Source organism: Danio rerio, chromosome 4, assembly GCF_052040795.2.
Source record: "Danio rerio strain M-AB ecotype USA chromosome 4, GRCz13ab, whole genome shotgun sequence".
NCBI lineage: Eukaryota > Metazoa > Chordata > Actinopteri > Cypriniformes > Danionidae > Danio > Danio rerio.
Window position 1 is genome coordinate 10,538,791 of NC_141024.2, and position 15,437 is coordinate 10,554,227.

Consider the following 15,437-nt stretch of genomic DNA (forward strand, 5'->3'; position numbering starts at 1 on the left):
GTTTATATTTTAAACATTTAACTTTTGTTTTATCAACAGATATTGTGGCTTTTATTTTGAAAGGCTTTTTTCGGTTCCTGTTCACGTGTAGCCGATGACGTAGAATCATAGCTGAAGCGCTTTCTTCATGCTGTTCACACATGGAGAGCTAAACATGGAGAATTCAAGTACAGAAAACGCAACTTACAGCCAGGTAAAGGATGTTTTATATGCGTATGTGTGTTTCTTATCATTCACAGTCATTGTGGCACACTTGGTAGGTACTAAATATATGTATTGTATCCTCTAAAATGTGCATTTATAATTTAAACTTGAGTGATGAATAATTGAGCATGTGCATCAAGCATGAATAGCTGTAGACTAACTTAGTAAGGTTAGAGGAAGATGCAGCTCAGATTTTAAATAGATTTTTAATATATATTAGATTGCAAGTCACGGCATCAGTAACACCGCCACCCTGCTGAGTTAACTTTAATCTTGCATGCTGATTACTTAAAGAGACACTCAATGTTTTTTTTCCCCCTAAATATAATAATAACCATTAGAATTAATTCAACCATCAGCACCTTTGAGAAATGACAAAGATCATGTGCACTCACATAAGAGAATCACATCAGTTTAATAGAAAATGTTTTATTCCACATGTTCTCTTACGGTGTTAATATCATGCTGAATAATAATAATAATAATACTGATTAGGATTGTATGATATTGCAAAATTCTCATATTGCAATTTTTTATTCTGCGATATGAATACAATTTTACTAAATGAGTTGAACCATTTGGAATGGTTTTATAATTTTAGATTGATTTGGGTGGATTTTGTAGGGAAGTGCATAAAATATAAAAAACAATCTAACAGCGTCGATGAGTTCAATAACGAAAAAGATTCAAATGAAATAAACAGTGTTTTTTTGTTTGCAAGTGTTGGGTTGCAGCTGAAAGTTGGCGGTTCATTCTGCTGTGGCGACCCCTGATTAATAAAGGGACTGAGCCAAAAAGAAAATGAATGAAATTGTATTCAGGTATACAGTAATTGAATAATCAAAAGAAAAATAATACCACTTGGTCTTTGTTTTATAAACAATTCAATAAAAGTGATGGTTATAAAATTAAGAAAGGTACAAATGGTACAATTTCTTAGGCCTTAATGCTTTTAAAACCCTCACACGCCTTAGAAATCACTTGCAAAATTATGAATTTGAATCCAGACTTGCGAATGATGACATTACGATATCGATGCTGAAATGATATATTGTGCATCCCTAATAATAATAATAATAATAATAATAATAATAATTGCTATTTTTTCACATCTATATCTTGCACAAATTTTGTTTCTTTTCCAGGATCAAGATGAGACCAAATCTAAAAAAGACGAAATGGAACTGGATATCAAGACTGAAAACACAGATGTGTTAATTGGACCTACAGATGAACCATGCACCAGTGAACAGAGAGACGATCAGATCTCCAGCATTCAGCCTGAACAATCTAGCAAAGAGAATTCAGAACATCAACTTGTAAAAGAAGAAGATTTTACCAGTGATCATGCTGGACTCACAGGAGAAGATCAGAGCTCCGGTGGTCAACCTGCACTAATAAGAGATGCTTTAACCAGTGATCAGTCTGGACGGGCAGATCAGAGCTCCAATATTAAGTCTGAACCAATCGATGAACAGATCTGTAGTGTTCAGTCTGGTCCAGCAGAGATGCAATATGGGACTGTGGTCAGTCCACAGTCTGGCACTGGATCGTTGGCATTGCTGAGCATGCAGTACAGAGGAAACAGCTCGGATGACAACTGTTCTGACAGGTAAAATCATGCGACATTAAACACTATAGCATCTAGGCATATACTCAATATATTGTAATGATGTCCATGCACACATTGAGTATGGTAGGCACTTCAAGATACAGTGAAGAATATGTATTAATGTGTTGTAGAGTATTAGTAGTTGTTCATCACAGCATCAAATGCATACATGCTTGATTTCAAACAATTTTACATGTTAATCCGAGCTAAAACTGTGAAATGTATTCATTTATAGGCCTTTTGTGTATTAACACTGTACAGTAAGGCTCTTTTTGTTAACCTCAGTTATGTAATGACAACAACAAAAACATTTCATAGTTGGTGCATAATTGCACATTACAATAAAAAGTTGTATTTTTTATTTAAATGGAGTTAATAACTACCACAATTCTGTTGCATTTTTATATAAATGAGTATTTATAAATAAATAAATAAAAATAAATTGCCTGGTAATGACAATTAAAAAAAGCATTTTTCTATCTTTTAGGTGTTGTTAATTTCTTAATTAATGCATATAATAGCATTAAAATCAAAAGTCGTAATCATTTCATCAAATGGAGTTAATAACTAATACAATTAATTTGCATTTTTAAAATGAACTCTATAATTATGATACATGTCTATTTCTCACTGCTGATTTTAATGCATTAACTAATGTTTACCAATGAAATTTTAATGTAAAAGTGTGACCTGGTGTGCTTTCATTTAGATCCTTAGGTCAATATCTGGATAATACCGTATGCGTAAACTGTGATGCTTCAATTATACCCCCCCACCCCCACCCCAGGAATGTTCAATGCTAAATTATTTTATTACTTTTATTTAGTGACTCAGACTCTTCATCCTCCACATCCTCATCTTCATCCTCCTCTTCGTCTTCCTCCTCTGAGCCTTTTGAGGTAGTGATTATGCCGAATAAAGCAGAAGATGATGATGATGATGAAGGTTTTGCCGGGGGCAATAAAAAGTCAGCACCGGTCAAAACACAAGATGAGCTGCTTATTGATGTAAGTTTTAAGATTTTTCTTCTTTTCCAACAGCAATTTATGAACCCAAGCTGATATGTTTCCATCTTTCCCAGTGTATTTGATTAGATTGTGAGTTATTTTACTTATTTGTGATATTAGAGGTGTAATTCAGAGGAGTTTTGTCATCTAGGAATATATAGTTGGTGACGTAACCTAAAAATATATTTATAGTCTTGTTTTAAACATACAACATTATTGCAAAACACTGATGTAGTCTGTTACCAAATTCTTATTGTGTTCCACCATATTATTAATAAACATAATAATATGCAAAGAGTCCAAAAACTCTTCATTGCCACCTGAAAACAATCTTTTTCCTCAGGCTCCTATGTTTATGTTCAGTTATTTCACTATTATGAGAAATAATAGGTTATTTTCATTGCCTTTATTTATAGTTAAAGAACACTTTTGCATCTGAATCCTTCACACATCTTTAATTATTTTAATTAATAAAAATGTTCTTCATTGGATATGTTATATAAGATTTTACATACATACAAATGGTATTAAATTCAACTTGGGTGTCTGCTTTAATGTTTCAAGTCTTTTCTGTGGAAAAATAAATTCATTTTGAGTAGAGAATTATTGAGGTTAACAAACATATATGTATTATGCAAATATGATGCATCACTTAATTTGACATTTAATTATTAAATACTTTTGCATAAATATTCTACAATGCCATTTTGGCTGTATAAACAATTTCTACATTGAAGTTCTAATTAAATTATATGTAATTAAACTGTGCAAAAGCTTGACTACACTATATTTCTGTCTGTTATAAGGGCGATTGTCAGATTATGTAATTTAACAAAAAATATGCAATTTAATTGTATTTTTTACTCCTACATTTGTGTTGTAAACCAGCAAGTGTTACCAACACGACAAGTTTTATACTGACTCCTTTGTTATTCAATTATCTTGAACTTTTACTCCATTGAATAATTCCAATTAGCAGCACCAAAACCATTATATCCCTATGTTTGAATGTTTTGCATGTACAGAAGATCTTAAGAGGTTATCAGTGTCACACAAACAACCAATCCCCTCATGGAGAAGTAAAAAAAAAAAAAAAAAATTTGTTGTTGTCCACAATGACAGTCTTTTCCAACCCTGTTCCTGGAGGCACACCAACAACACATATTTTGGATGTCTCCCTTATCTGACCCATTCAGTAAAGGTTTGAGTCTCTACCAATGTTCTGATGAGTTGATTCAGGTGTGTTTGATTGTACTGATGTGTACTGTTGGTGTGCCTTTAGGAACAGGGTTGGGAAGCACGGCACTATGACACACCATACAAGAGCAAACTATTGATTCTTGCGTCCTGATACCCATTCCCATATGTGCCAAAATCAGGCTGTTATTGCATAATCAGACCTGAATTAATTGTGCCCGACACGTCCACTTGTGATTGAACCAACCGAGACCAATGTTAATAGCAGTCATCGCATTCAGCTGCCATTCTTGTTCATAGTTTAGTCACATCCTGTTTGGACTACTGTAATTCCCTTCTGTTTGGCCTCCCTAATAAAACTCTTTATAAATTACAACTGGTACAAAACGCTGCAGCCCAGATTATCACAAGAACCCCCTCTATCTGTCACATCACGCCCATTCTACAACCGCTTCACTGGCTTCCTATCTTTTTCCGAATAAATTAATTATAAAATGCTTCTTCTCACTTTTAAAGCATCCACAATCTTGCTCCTCCATACCTTGCTAATCTTGGTCATATCGCCACATCTTCTTGAACACTCTTCTTCCATTCACCTCACTGTTCCCTCTGTCCGCCTTGTCACCATAGGGAGCAGATCCTTCAGCCACTCTGCTCGTCAGCTTTGGAATTCACTTGCCTTTGATCTCCGTAATTTAGACTCTCTATTTAAATCCAAACTCAAAACACATCTGTTTATTCTCTCTAACCCGACTGCATTTTTAAAATTTGTATTGTATTCTATTGACTTTTATTGTTTTCCAATTTAAACTGATTGTTCTAGCTGTCCTGTACGGTGACCTTGATTGTCATGAAAGGCGCCTTTAAATAAAATGCCTTATTATTATTATTATTAGACATAAATGATAATGACATGTGGCATATCTTGTGTGCAGGACCTTCCTGCAGTGGAAAACTTGATCATCAGCCTTCCAGAAGATACAGAAATGGAGCCCATCGGCACAATATCAAGCATCGTGGATCAATTAGGTATTCAGACATCTGCCAAACCCCACATGGGTATATATTTATGGTATAGCAAGCATACTAGCTAGATTTATAGCACTAAAAATGGATTATTTGTGATTAGTGATCGTGGAGTCATACAAGAACTTACCACCACTGAATGAAGAAAGTGTGTTGTTCAGCAAAAACAGAAACTCTGTCGGCAAGGTCGGTAGTAAATATCAGTCAAATTTATTTCCAAATGTTTAGCAATGTGTCAATATGTACTATGCCGTTTTTCAGAGATATATTGGGGAATAATCAGCTTGTTGATTTCTCTTCAGGTCTTTGAAATATTCGGGCCGGTTTGTCAGCCCTTTTATGTTTTACGGTTCAACTCCCATGACGACATTGAACAGAAAGACCTTAAAGTTCGAGACCCGGTGTACTTCGCCCCTAAGCTTAAAGATTTCACAGACTACATCTTCACAGACAAACTCAAGACGTAAGTAGCTCATGACATTCATTTTATTTATTCGAATGCTCTTTTGATACCTGTGTTATTTTTCCACTAACATGAACAAATAACTCCTCTCAAACCAGGCTCAAAGGCTCAGATGCTTCCTGGAAAAATGACCAGGAACCTCCCCCTGAGGTAAATGTGCCTTTTCATGACAATTATGTAGGAAATCAGGTCAGCGCAGGTTTAATCTGTGTGGAAGAGCGTGGCATCCTGCTCTAATGTGTCATCAGTGTTATCTGTTAATGACGGATTGTTTAGTTCTCTGCTGATTGGGTTTTATTCTGTGTCTGCGTAGGCGCTTGACTTTAGTGATGATGAGCAAGAGAGGCTGGCTAAACAGAAGCTGAAAGAGCAAAAGAGGCGCCAACAAAACGACTCAGACTCAGGTGGGTCAAATGGTTTAATAAAGTGGCACTACTTTTGTTTTGGGGACTCCAACAATAGGTTTACAACCATTTAGGGTTGGAATTTATTTATTTTTTGAACATTTTGTCTTTTGCTGGGTGCGATTCTTTTGATTATCACAATTAATCAATATAATACTTTAATTATAATATATTAATAATAATAATAGTTTGTTTTGACAGTGTGTGTATAATTTATATATATATATATATATATATATATATATATATATATATATATATATATATATATATATATATATATATATATATATATATATATATATTTTTTTATTTATTTATTTATTTATTTATTTATTTTAATATATTTATTTATTATGTAGATATGATGCATGCATATAAACAAATCTGTACAAAACTATTTGTAACAGATATTTAAATTAATATATTTTCTTTATCATATACACATACATTTTATCTCTAAAATGTCATATATATTTTCTCAAATGTGTTCATGCATGTGTGTATTTATGAATACATACTATATATACACAACACACACATTAATATTATGTCAAAGCAAACATTTATTTTGCATGCTATTCATCTTTACCAAGCACTAATTTTGTCATAATGTATATATACATTTAATATTCTCATAATATATAATACACATTGCATTTGCTCCATTTAAAGCATAATGAACATTGCTGGAATTATTGTGTAATTTGAATTGGAAATAGGGATATGAGTTTACTCAAATTTCCACAGTCTGTCATTATTTACATTATTGATTCATCAATCAATTAGGGTTGGGACAATTGACGATGCCATCGTCCATCGCTGATGGCCAATAGACTACACAATGCTGAGCCGGCATCGCCGATCTTCCACCCCGCCCCCGTTCGCGAAAATACACACTCACGGCCCGTTTACACTAATACGTCTTGGTGTTAAAATAGCATTTTAGAAGGAAAATGATCCACATCCACACCGTGTTTTACCTAGCTTTTCTAAACAGCCCTCTGTCCGCTTAATTCGCACACAATGTAACCTCACACAACCACACACTGTTATGTGCTCCTCTGAGCTCCAGAGAGCAGTGCACGTCTGACAGTTTATCAAGGATGTACTGCTGGATCGTGTCTCTTCTATAGTTGTTAAACGTGATATTTAGACTTCCCAAGACTCCCGGAAGTTCTGGGAGTCTCTTTGTATTTGCGGGACTCATAATGCCTGCAAACGAGTGATAATCCCCCGGAAATTGCGCTGCTCCCTCCTGGTCCTCAAACAAGTCGCGCACCCTTCTCACCCTCGGATCCCTTCTCGCTCTTCAGACACATCGTGCGCACTCTGTCACTCCGTCCCTTCTGTTTTCTTTTGTTTCCTTCCATCAAACATTAGAAACATCGGCATTAGGCCAAATTGGTCAACATCGCCCAACCCTACAATCAATAATAAATAATGTGACGTTTACTTCAGTGGCTTACTGTTACAGGCATGACAGGATGACAAACAAACAAAATCCTCCTCAAATGTGCAAATGTTTTTAACTGTAAATAAAAGGCTAGTAGGATTGTAAAAAGAATCATCGATTGACATTTTACTGATTCAATACTAACACCAATATACATCAAGGCAATAAATACACACACTGGCAAATGCATGTGTTCATGTGAGCAAACAAAACTTGTCTTTTCTTTTCAGATGTGAACATTAGGATATATACAAAATGTTAACGCTTAAGCAATGATCAAAAATGTTTAAAGGATTACTAACAGACCTCTTGCATTCAAAACAGTTACACACTCAATAGGCAAAAGTGACACTTAAATAAAATGTGTTTTTAGTGACATGGGACATGATGTTGCAAGCTAAATTCAGAATCTTGCTTGTGCACATGGCTCAGTGTAGCGATATGCTAACTAACGGATTGGCTGCTGGTCACGGCCACCTAGAAAAGGGAACTGGTGCGATGATTGCTGGGAGTGGAAAGCTTCTGGATTTCCCTTCCTCTCTGGCCAACGACCAACATTTATTCTTGTACTAATGTCCATGTATGCTTGCTACTTTTTGAGAGTTTGAGCTTGTAGGGGTGGCCTGTCTATTTATTTGATTACTTTTGACCTTGTGTTCAGGGAGGAAGGTAAGCTTCCTGTATTTTTCTTGAAAGATTTACTGGTAATTAAGGTTATGTTGTGCAGATTCCTGGCCACCCTAAAGAGATCATTTAAATGAATACTTTCCTTTTTTCGGTAATCTATTCAATTACTCTCAATGTATTGTCCGCGTTTGGTTGTCGACTGAAGGGGATATTTTTGTTTCCTTCCACCACCCACAACCGTTCTTTTCATTTATTATGCCCATGTTGTTGCGGTGTAATAGCGCTACTTTTTATTCTTTTCATTGTCTTATCAGAGGATGAATCAGACGCCCAAAAAATGCCTCAAAAAGCTGCCCGGAGGAAGCCCAGACAGAACCGCAACCACCCTCGCGGGCAGTACCACAATCGCGGCGGCGGTTTCCACAGCAACTTCCACGCTCACCCTCGGTTCCCACCTGAATACATGCTTCCTCATCCGGATCCACAGATGTTTCCCTATCAGGGCCCGATGGTCCCTCATTTTCCCAGACCATCACCCTATCACATGGGCATGGCCCCGTGGCCCCCAGGGCCCAATCAGGGGTTTATGTTCCAGCCCCCACCTCCGCCTCCACCACCTCCTTATCAGTAAACCTGTGACTGAATCACTGTCTGTGCCCTAAATGCAATCACAATCTTTGTATACTAATGTATCTGTATACAAGTGTATAGTGTGGATCAATCGTAACTGTATATTTTCATGGTGCACTTTTTAAAATGTATTAAAAATGATTAATTTCTCATTTTTAGTGTCTCTTTCTACACGCAGATCTGTTTAAATGATGATTATGTTACAGTGAAATTTAATAAACTGTATTTTTCATTAAGTTTGAGTTGTTTGTGACAACACAACAAGGACAGATGCTTGAAACACATAAGAAACATCATTGAAAATCAATTACTTTCTATATTCTGTTTACAGTTTGCACAGGTTCTGTGCAAATTCAATTATGGTGCTGATTTATTTCAGGTAACTTGCTATAGTGTCAGTTATTCAGCCAGGAGCAGTGAATGTTTTTTCTTGTTTTCCTAACAATACTGTTAAATAGGTGATAAAATGACCAGTATATAGTAATATAACTGCACTTTCTTATGTTTTACTATAACATTATGGTTATTACAGCAGCATTAAGTTGCTTCTGGGCTTCAATAGCTTTGGAGTAGAATTAATTTACTTCATAAGCTGATATTTAGTACATTGGATCTCAGTCTGTTCGACTCAGAGCTGTTCATGTTTAATATAATCCATTGTTTAATATTGTACAGTTTTTAGCATTTAATAAATCTTTTGTTAATAAAACTAAAACAATGAAAGTCCCTCTGCAAGTTTGGATTTTTATAGTTAAATTTGTTATAATCTAAAATGACACCCTCAGTCAATTTTTAACCAAACAGTGCCCTATCCCATGATCCTATGTCCTCTTTCCTATTGACATTATGAGTGTCCAGGGATGCTCTTTTATTCTGATGTTTGTTAAGTGTAATTCTGACCTCAGTATCTCATGCGTTTGGACTCAAGGTTGCAGTGTGTTTCCAGCAGATTGGCAGTGCCCAGGGCCACACAATCCATCTGGGAACTGGCACTTTCATTGGCTTCTGTACAATATGGGGCACCTGATGGAAAATGTGGACATGTCTCAGCCATGTCTGAACCACTACATTAGCATATTCTGGTTATAATTAGGTGTATAGGGCAGATTTATTTTAGAATTTAAATACACTACTATTTACTTTTGGAAATGTTTGTTTTAATAAAGATGTTACATTCTCAGAAATAAAGGTACATGAGCTGTCACTGGGGTGGTAGCTTTTCAAAATGTACAAATGTGTACCTAAAAGGTCCATATTAATACCTCAAAGGTATTGGTAACTAAATAGTATAAAAGTGTTATCTTAAAATGTATAGGTACTATGTACTATTGAGGTACCAATATGGACCCTTTAGGTAAAAATGTGTACCTTTTGAAAGGGTACAACCCAATTGACAGTTCATGTCTTCTCAAATAAATTTTTAATTTTGGTCATTTTATAACTGTCTAATAGTAATAATGTTATGTTCCAAATTAAAATTTATTTTAAATTCAGCATGAACAGCATCAAATAAATGTCATCAATAGTTTGCAGTGCAACCAAACATTTATTTTACTCAAACATGTGTAAACCCAGAGAAACTGAATAACAAAGTGATCTTGTTTATTTTAGCATATATTTAGGCTACACCAGATGGTTTATTTCGGTATTTATCAATTAACTTACAAAATGACCACCAATTTTACTTACCTTTTCTGTTAATGACTGGAACGTGCGCAAACTATTCACACATTGGCGTTACTTGGAAATGTTTGCATATAAATTAGCCCCTTTCAGATCCTATTGATATTCAAAGTCTTAATTAAACATAATCTAGGAGTATATATACGGTAACTCGTCGATTAGCCTTCATTTATAGCAGCTACAAAGTTGTCTTTGTTCGTTTGTTGACTTTGACCTCATAATGGTGTTTTGCTGTGTTTATATAATATAGGGAGAGAAAATGATCGAACTGGAACTCAAATAAACATTACGTAAATGGGCCAGCTGTCTAAGTATGAAACTTTAACACTAAAAACCGAACCAGTCATCAGTTTCGTGCTTTTCCGCTCATCATTGTTTGGCGTGTCATTTGAGGGGAACGTTTTTGGCCTTGTTTCAGCAGTGATTCAGTTTCCTCCTTGGACCATTCGGTTGCCAGGCAACGCCATCAGGTTTCTGTGACAGAGAGTGGCAGCTCTTCGCGCTTTTTTTCCTCGTGCTGACACGGATCTCCTACAATCTGAATATTTTAGGCAAAACAAAGATACTGAGCTCCTGCAAATGGCGAAATGTCTCTCAGCCAGCTGTTGTTTGTTAATGACGGAAGTAAACGCCATTTCCTTGTTGTGGTATTTGGTTAAAGCAATGACCACTGCGTATATACAATATGTACTCTAAGGTTACAATGAGTCAATAAACTACAGGTGAGTTTACCATTTTGACTTATATGTTAGCTTGTTGTCCCCTTACTAGTGTTTTACAAAATAAATGGTCCCTAATGTGTGTGTAGTATTGTAATGTTTGTGTTTTGTGGCTGAAAATGCTGTTGCAAACGTATACATTCATACATTTCTACCGCGTAAGTGTACTCATTCATTCATTCATTAATTAATTAATCAATTCATTCATTCATTCATTCATTCATTCATTCATTCATTCATTCATTCATTCATTCATTCATTCATTCATTCATTTTTCTTTGGCTTAGTCCCTTAAATCACCAGGGGTCGCCACAGTGGAATGAACTACCAAGTTTTAAGCAGCGGATATCCCTTCCAGCTGCAATTAACCCAGTGCTGGGACACATCCACACACTCATTTACATACATACACTACAGCCAATTTATTTTATTAGTGCTGCCACCATAAGTGTATTGTGCGCAGTAATTTATTCTAGTTTTTATTTATATAGGCCTATTATTAATATATCTTTTTAACATTTCAGCTTTGTTTTTATTTGTTTATTTATTTATTTAAAGTACTTTGTTGTGCTTTTGTAATGTTTAAAAATGTCACTAGTTGAGTTTGGTTATGTATTTTGTTCAGTTAGTAATTGCTGTGCTTCAAACATGTTTAATTATTAAATAAAAAGATAGATAAATAAATAGATAAATATGGAGAAAAACTTCATTTACCCAAGATGCTGTGCTGAAAACGCCACCAATCACTTGCATTGCTAAATGAAAAAAAAAAAAACCCAAGGGGAAAAATTGAATGGGGAAAAATGCTTTCCGTGTTGCATGCGATTGTTCATTGTGAAGTAATGAATTCCATTTCACTTGCGTTTACTCAACAGTGTGCAGTATTCAGTAAGCAGTGAGCTGTTTTTTTGTTCTAAATACAGCCTAAGACACTAAGGGATTGAATGTAACTGTTTTTTAGAAGTTTTTTCTCATAAAATGAGTTATGTTTACGCATACTGGTAAAATTCTTCCTCTTCTTTTTAGGGTTTTGCATTGCTGTGTAGTCACGTCTTTCTTGGCCATCTGCCCAGTCTGATCCTAAACGGCCCGTGAGTTTCAGAATGAGGCCTCCATGTTGTTTTAATTAATGTTGCTGGGAGGATGAAGGACCAGATCTACCCGAATCACACTTGGAATGTAAATATATACTCCCAAAATGGCTTTGATTTAGCTGACTGCTGTGAAATAAAAACATTTTTTTTATGTTTATGGAATGCAAAATTTAAGTAACCTCTCACCCAGAAATTTCCTGATGTTGTTCCAAATCTATAGTAACATCAAATATGAAAATTGTTTTAAAGAATGTTGTTGACTAAATAGTTGTGGTTCTCAGTGACTTCCATAATATAATGGAAATGTATTTGATAAAAAATGTTCTAAATAGTTTCAGATAATTAGAATAATAATAATAATGCAGAATTGTTTTAAAAACTTACATGTTTGAAATGACATGAGGAAGATTTTTTTTGTGAGGACCAAAATGTTGAATTTAAAAGAATTTTTATTCATTTCACATTAAAAAATACTTTTAACAAGCTAACATTCATGCATAAAATAAAAAAATAAATAAATATTATATTTAAGTAATCCTATTTTTAATCTAAAACAAATGACAACAAAAAGTAACTTCAAAATAAAATAAATTCTACATTTAATTAGGTAATAATAATAGTAATCATAACAATAACAATAATAAATATGATGATAAGGACAATAAAAGACATTATATAAAATTTAAAGCATTTCAAATTAAAAACACACAAAACATATATAAAAAATTAAAGAATAAAGTCATAAGTAAAAGTTTAGGGCCAAACGGAATCATTTTTTGCTATTTCTGCAGAAAATTTTGGTAAAAGTCTGCGGATTTCAGCGGAATTATTTTGGGAGTATCATAACTAAAACCTTAATATATGAAATAAAAAATAATATCTTTTTACTTTTATTTAATGTTTAAAATGTAAATCTAATTAGATTCACTTTGTTTGGTAAATAAAGCAAGTTTGTCATATATTTGATTTAGTAAAAGACAGAAAATATTACTGTCAGATGAACATTTTCACATTAGTCAATAATATTACTGAAATTATTAAAACAACTGAATAAATATTTACACACGTTTACTCAAGTAAATAAACAGAAATAATGATGGGCTAAAGATCTGAAAATCTGCGGAATTCTGCGCGCGCAGATTCCGGGTGGGCCTAATTATAAGTATTATGCCATACATTATGAGCCAGAGTTATACCGTCAGTTTTTTTTTGTGTGCAAAATTCAGTTCATTTCATTCAGGTTTATTTGTAAAGTGCTTTTCACCATAATTGATGTTTCTAAAGCATCAAGATTCTCTCAACATCTGATTTCGCAGAAAATGTTCTTCACACAAAGCAGCCCAAGAGTTACCTGATGACAAAAGAGCAAACTGAGCTGAAAGATAAAGGGGGAGCAAGAGAGCTTGAGCGAGTGAGCGAGCGAGAGAGAGAGAGAGAAGGAGGGAGGAGAGACGAGAGCAGGACGCGCAGCAAACGACACATAATACACAGCGAGTAACGGCAACATAAGCTGTCAGAGTCCTGAGCTGCACACAGATCTCATTAAAGGTAAGCAGACCAGTGCTTCCAGAATAAGCATGTCTCTGAAACACCCTTGATGCTGCTTTGCTTTGTTTTTGTATGGAGGAGACAATACGACAGCCGAGAGAGGAAGCTGCACGCTTGTTAAGCAAGAGCAGTAAATCCTCAGTAAGTGATGCCTGCAGTTGTTTACAAGGATATTGAACTGATCTGTGTGCATTTATGTGTGTGTGTTTCAGGATGTATCGACCGTCGCAGCACAGTCTGTGTGGAGCCTGACGTTCCTGATCGTCCCTGCTGTTTTCTGAACAGACTCACTGCGTCTCTGCTCTGCTGGCGAGTGTGTGTGTTGTGTTTGGACATCTGATTCTCCCTCTTCCTGAAGCCTGTCCACTGCGGTCATGGACTGCGGATTGCGTCTGCCACCCGTCATCGAGGAGGTCTTGGATCCTGCAGGTGTGTGTGTGTGTGTGTGTGTGTGTGTGTGTGTGTGTGTGTCAGTTTCTACAGGTGTTCGATTGTGCGGTGATGCATGAAAATAATTATTGTTTTCTCTCCTCCTGCCTGGATCTGCATTGGTATCTCATCTGGCAGAAGGTTGTTTAGGAGGATGAGGCTGATTTAGGGCTTTGTATGATGATAAAGAGAAACAGAGAGAGAGAGAGAGAGAGAGTGCTTGGTTTGTCATTCTTGGAGTTAAATAGATGCACCTGCAGCACTAGACAAATGGTGTTGTTTACCTGGTGGTTTTTAGATAAAAAAGAAAAGAGTTTGATTCAGAAGTAAAATGGATTCTTGAGATATATTTTGAGAGTATGTCTTGAGTTTGTATCATTGTATCTTAGGTTGTAATTTTTTATTGGCATATTATAATTTAATAAAACAAGGATAAAAACAAAAAGAACGTAATGTAAAAAAATATGTTAGTAGTTAGTGGCTTAAAAAATATTTAGTTGATGATATATAGTACATAGGTAAATGTTTCATCTGATATTTAATGTAATTAATTTTGGAGGATATTTTTCTTTAAATAATAATAATTAAATCCTTAAAATCAGCTAAGCAAATGTGTGAATTGTACAAATAATTTTAAGGATTTAATCATTATTATTTTTAGGAAAAAAATTCCCATAAAATTAATTACATAAGATATCGTATGATACATCTATCCGTGAATTGTTCAAATGATTTTAATGATTTATTTATCTATTTATTTTTTAAACAAAAATCTACCAAAATGAATAACAAAAAATAGCAGGTGATACATCTATCTGTGAATTGTACAAATTATTTTAAGGATTTATTTATTTTTTTGAACAAAAATCCCTAAAATTTGTTACATAAAATATCAGATAATACATCTATCTGTCAATTTTACAAATTCATTTAAGGATTTTATTATTGTTATTTTTAGAATCAAAAATCCCCCAGAATCAATCACTCTACATAAAATATCAGACGATACGTCTATCTGTGAAGATTTAATTATTATTATTTTTAGGGAAAAAAATCCCCCAAAATTAATTGCATAATATATCAGATGATATATCTGTCTCTGAATTGTACAAATGTGATAAAAAAAGTTCTAAAGTGTGTCAAAGATGAGACCTATTGTTGGGGTCTGCATTAAATTTAAAAAAGCAATGCCAAATACTTTATAAAGCATTTAAAATGCAAGCCAATTGTCCACTTTATTGCTTCAGATAACATTTGGAAGAATAAAATGAGAAAATATTGATGAAATAATCTATAATTCTAAATGTTGAAAAAAGCAAATCAGTAATTGATGATGAT

The 15,437-nt window shown here is 34.4% G+C and overlaps 2 protein-coding genes and 1 long non-coding RNA gene across 5 annotated transcripts in view; 2 read left to right on the top strand and 1 right to left on the bottom strand.

Annotated features, from left to right (window-relative positions):
- Window positions 1–107: 107 nt before the first annotated feature.
- Window positions 108–8,862, top strand: naf1 (nuclear assembly factor 1 homolog (S. cerevisiae)). Its single transcript, XM_087248035.1, has 9 exons — window positions 108–193; window positions 1,350–1,816; window positions 2,643–2,823; window positions 4,956–5,049; window positions 5,150–5,232; window positions 5,349–5,509; window positions 5,608–5,659; window positions 5,823–5,913; window positions 8,311–8,862. The coding sequence occupies exons 1-9, from the start codon at window positions 128–130 to the stop codon at window positions 8,625–8,627; spliced, it is 1,512 nt and encodes a 503-aa protein (XP_087104161.1). The 5' UTR covers window positions 108–127; the 3' UTR covers window positions 8,628–8,862.
- Window positions 6,464–10,931, bottom strand: LOC147844636 (uncharacterized). Its single transcript, XR_015482765.1, has 3 exons — window positions 10,316–10,931; window positions 9,527–9,649; window positions 6,464–7,337 (listed from the first exon to the last, which is right to left on the bottom strand). It is a non-coding gene; the product is annotated as an uncharacterized LOC147844636 (long non-coding RNA).
- A 2,662-nt stretch (window positions 10,932–13,593) lies between these two features.
- Window positions 13,594–15,437, top strand: part of ccdc136b (coiled-coil domain containing 136b) — a 38,458-nt gene continuing 36,614 nt past the window's right edge. For all 3 annotated transcript variants that reach the window (XR_015482754.1, XM_087248036.1, XM_087248037.1), the window contains exons 1-2: window positions 13,594–13,670; window positions 13,883–14,099. Coding sequence is in view for 2 of the 3 variants with exons in the window: in XM_087248036.1 (XP_087104162.1) it covers window positions 14,045–14,099 (55 nt within the window). In the remaining variant the exon portion in view is untranslated. The remainder of the gene's footprint in view (window positions 13,671–13,882; window positions 14,100–15,437) is intronic.

Bases quoted from the DNA above. Each gene is read 5' to 3' on its own strand.
- naf1 (XM_087248035.1), top strand. From the start codon at position 128: ATGCTGTTCACACATGGAGAGCTAAACATGGAGAATTCAAGTACAGAA. The intron at 5,050-5,149 runs GTATTCAGACAT...ATTTGTGATTAG, and splicing joins AAGCATCGTGGATCAATTAG to TGATCGTGGAGTCATACAAG. The intron at 5,233-5,348 runs GTCGGTAGTAAA...ATTTCTCTTCAG, and splicing joins ACAGAAACTCTGTCGGCAAG to GTCTTTGAAATATTCGGGCC.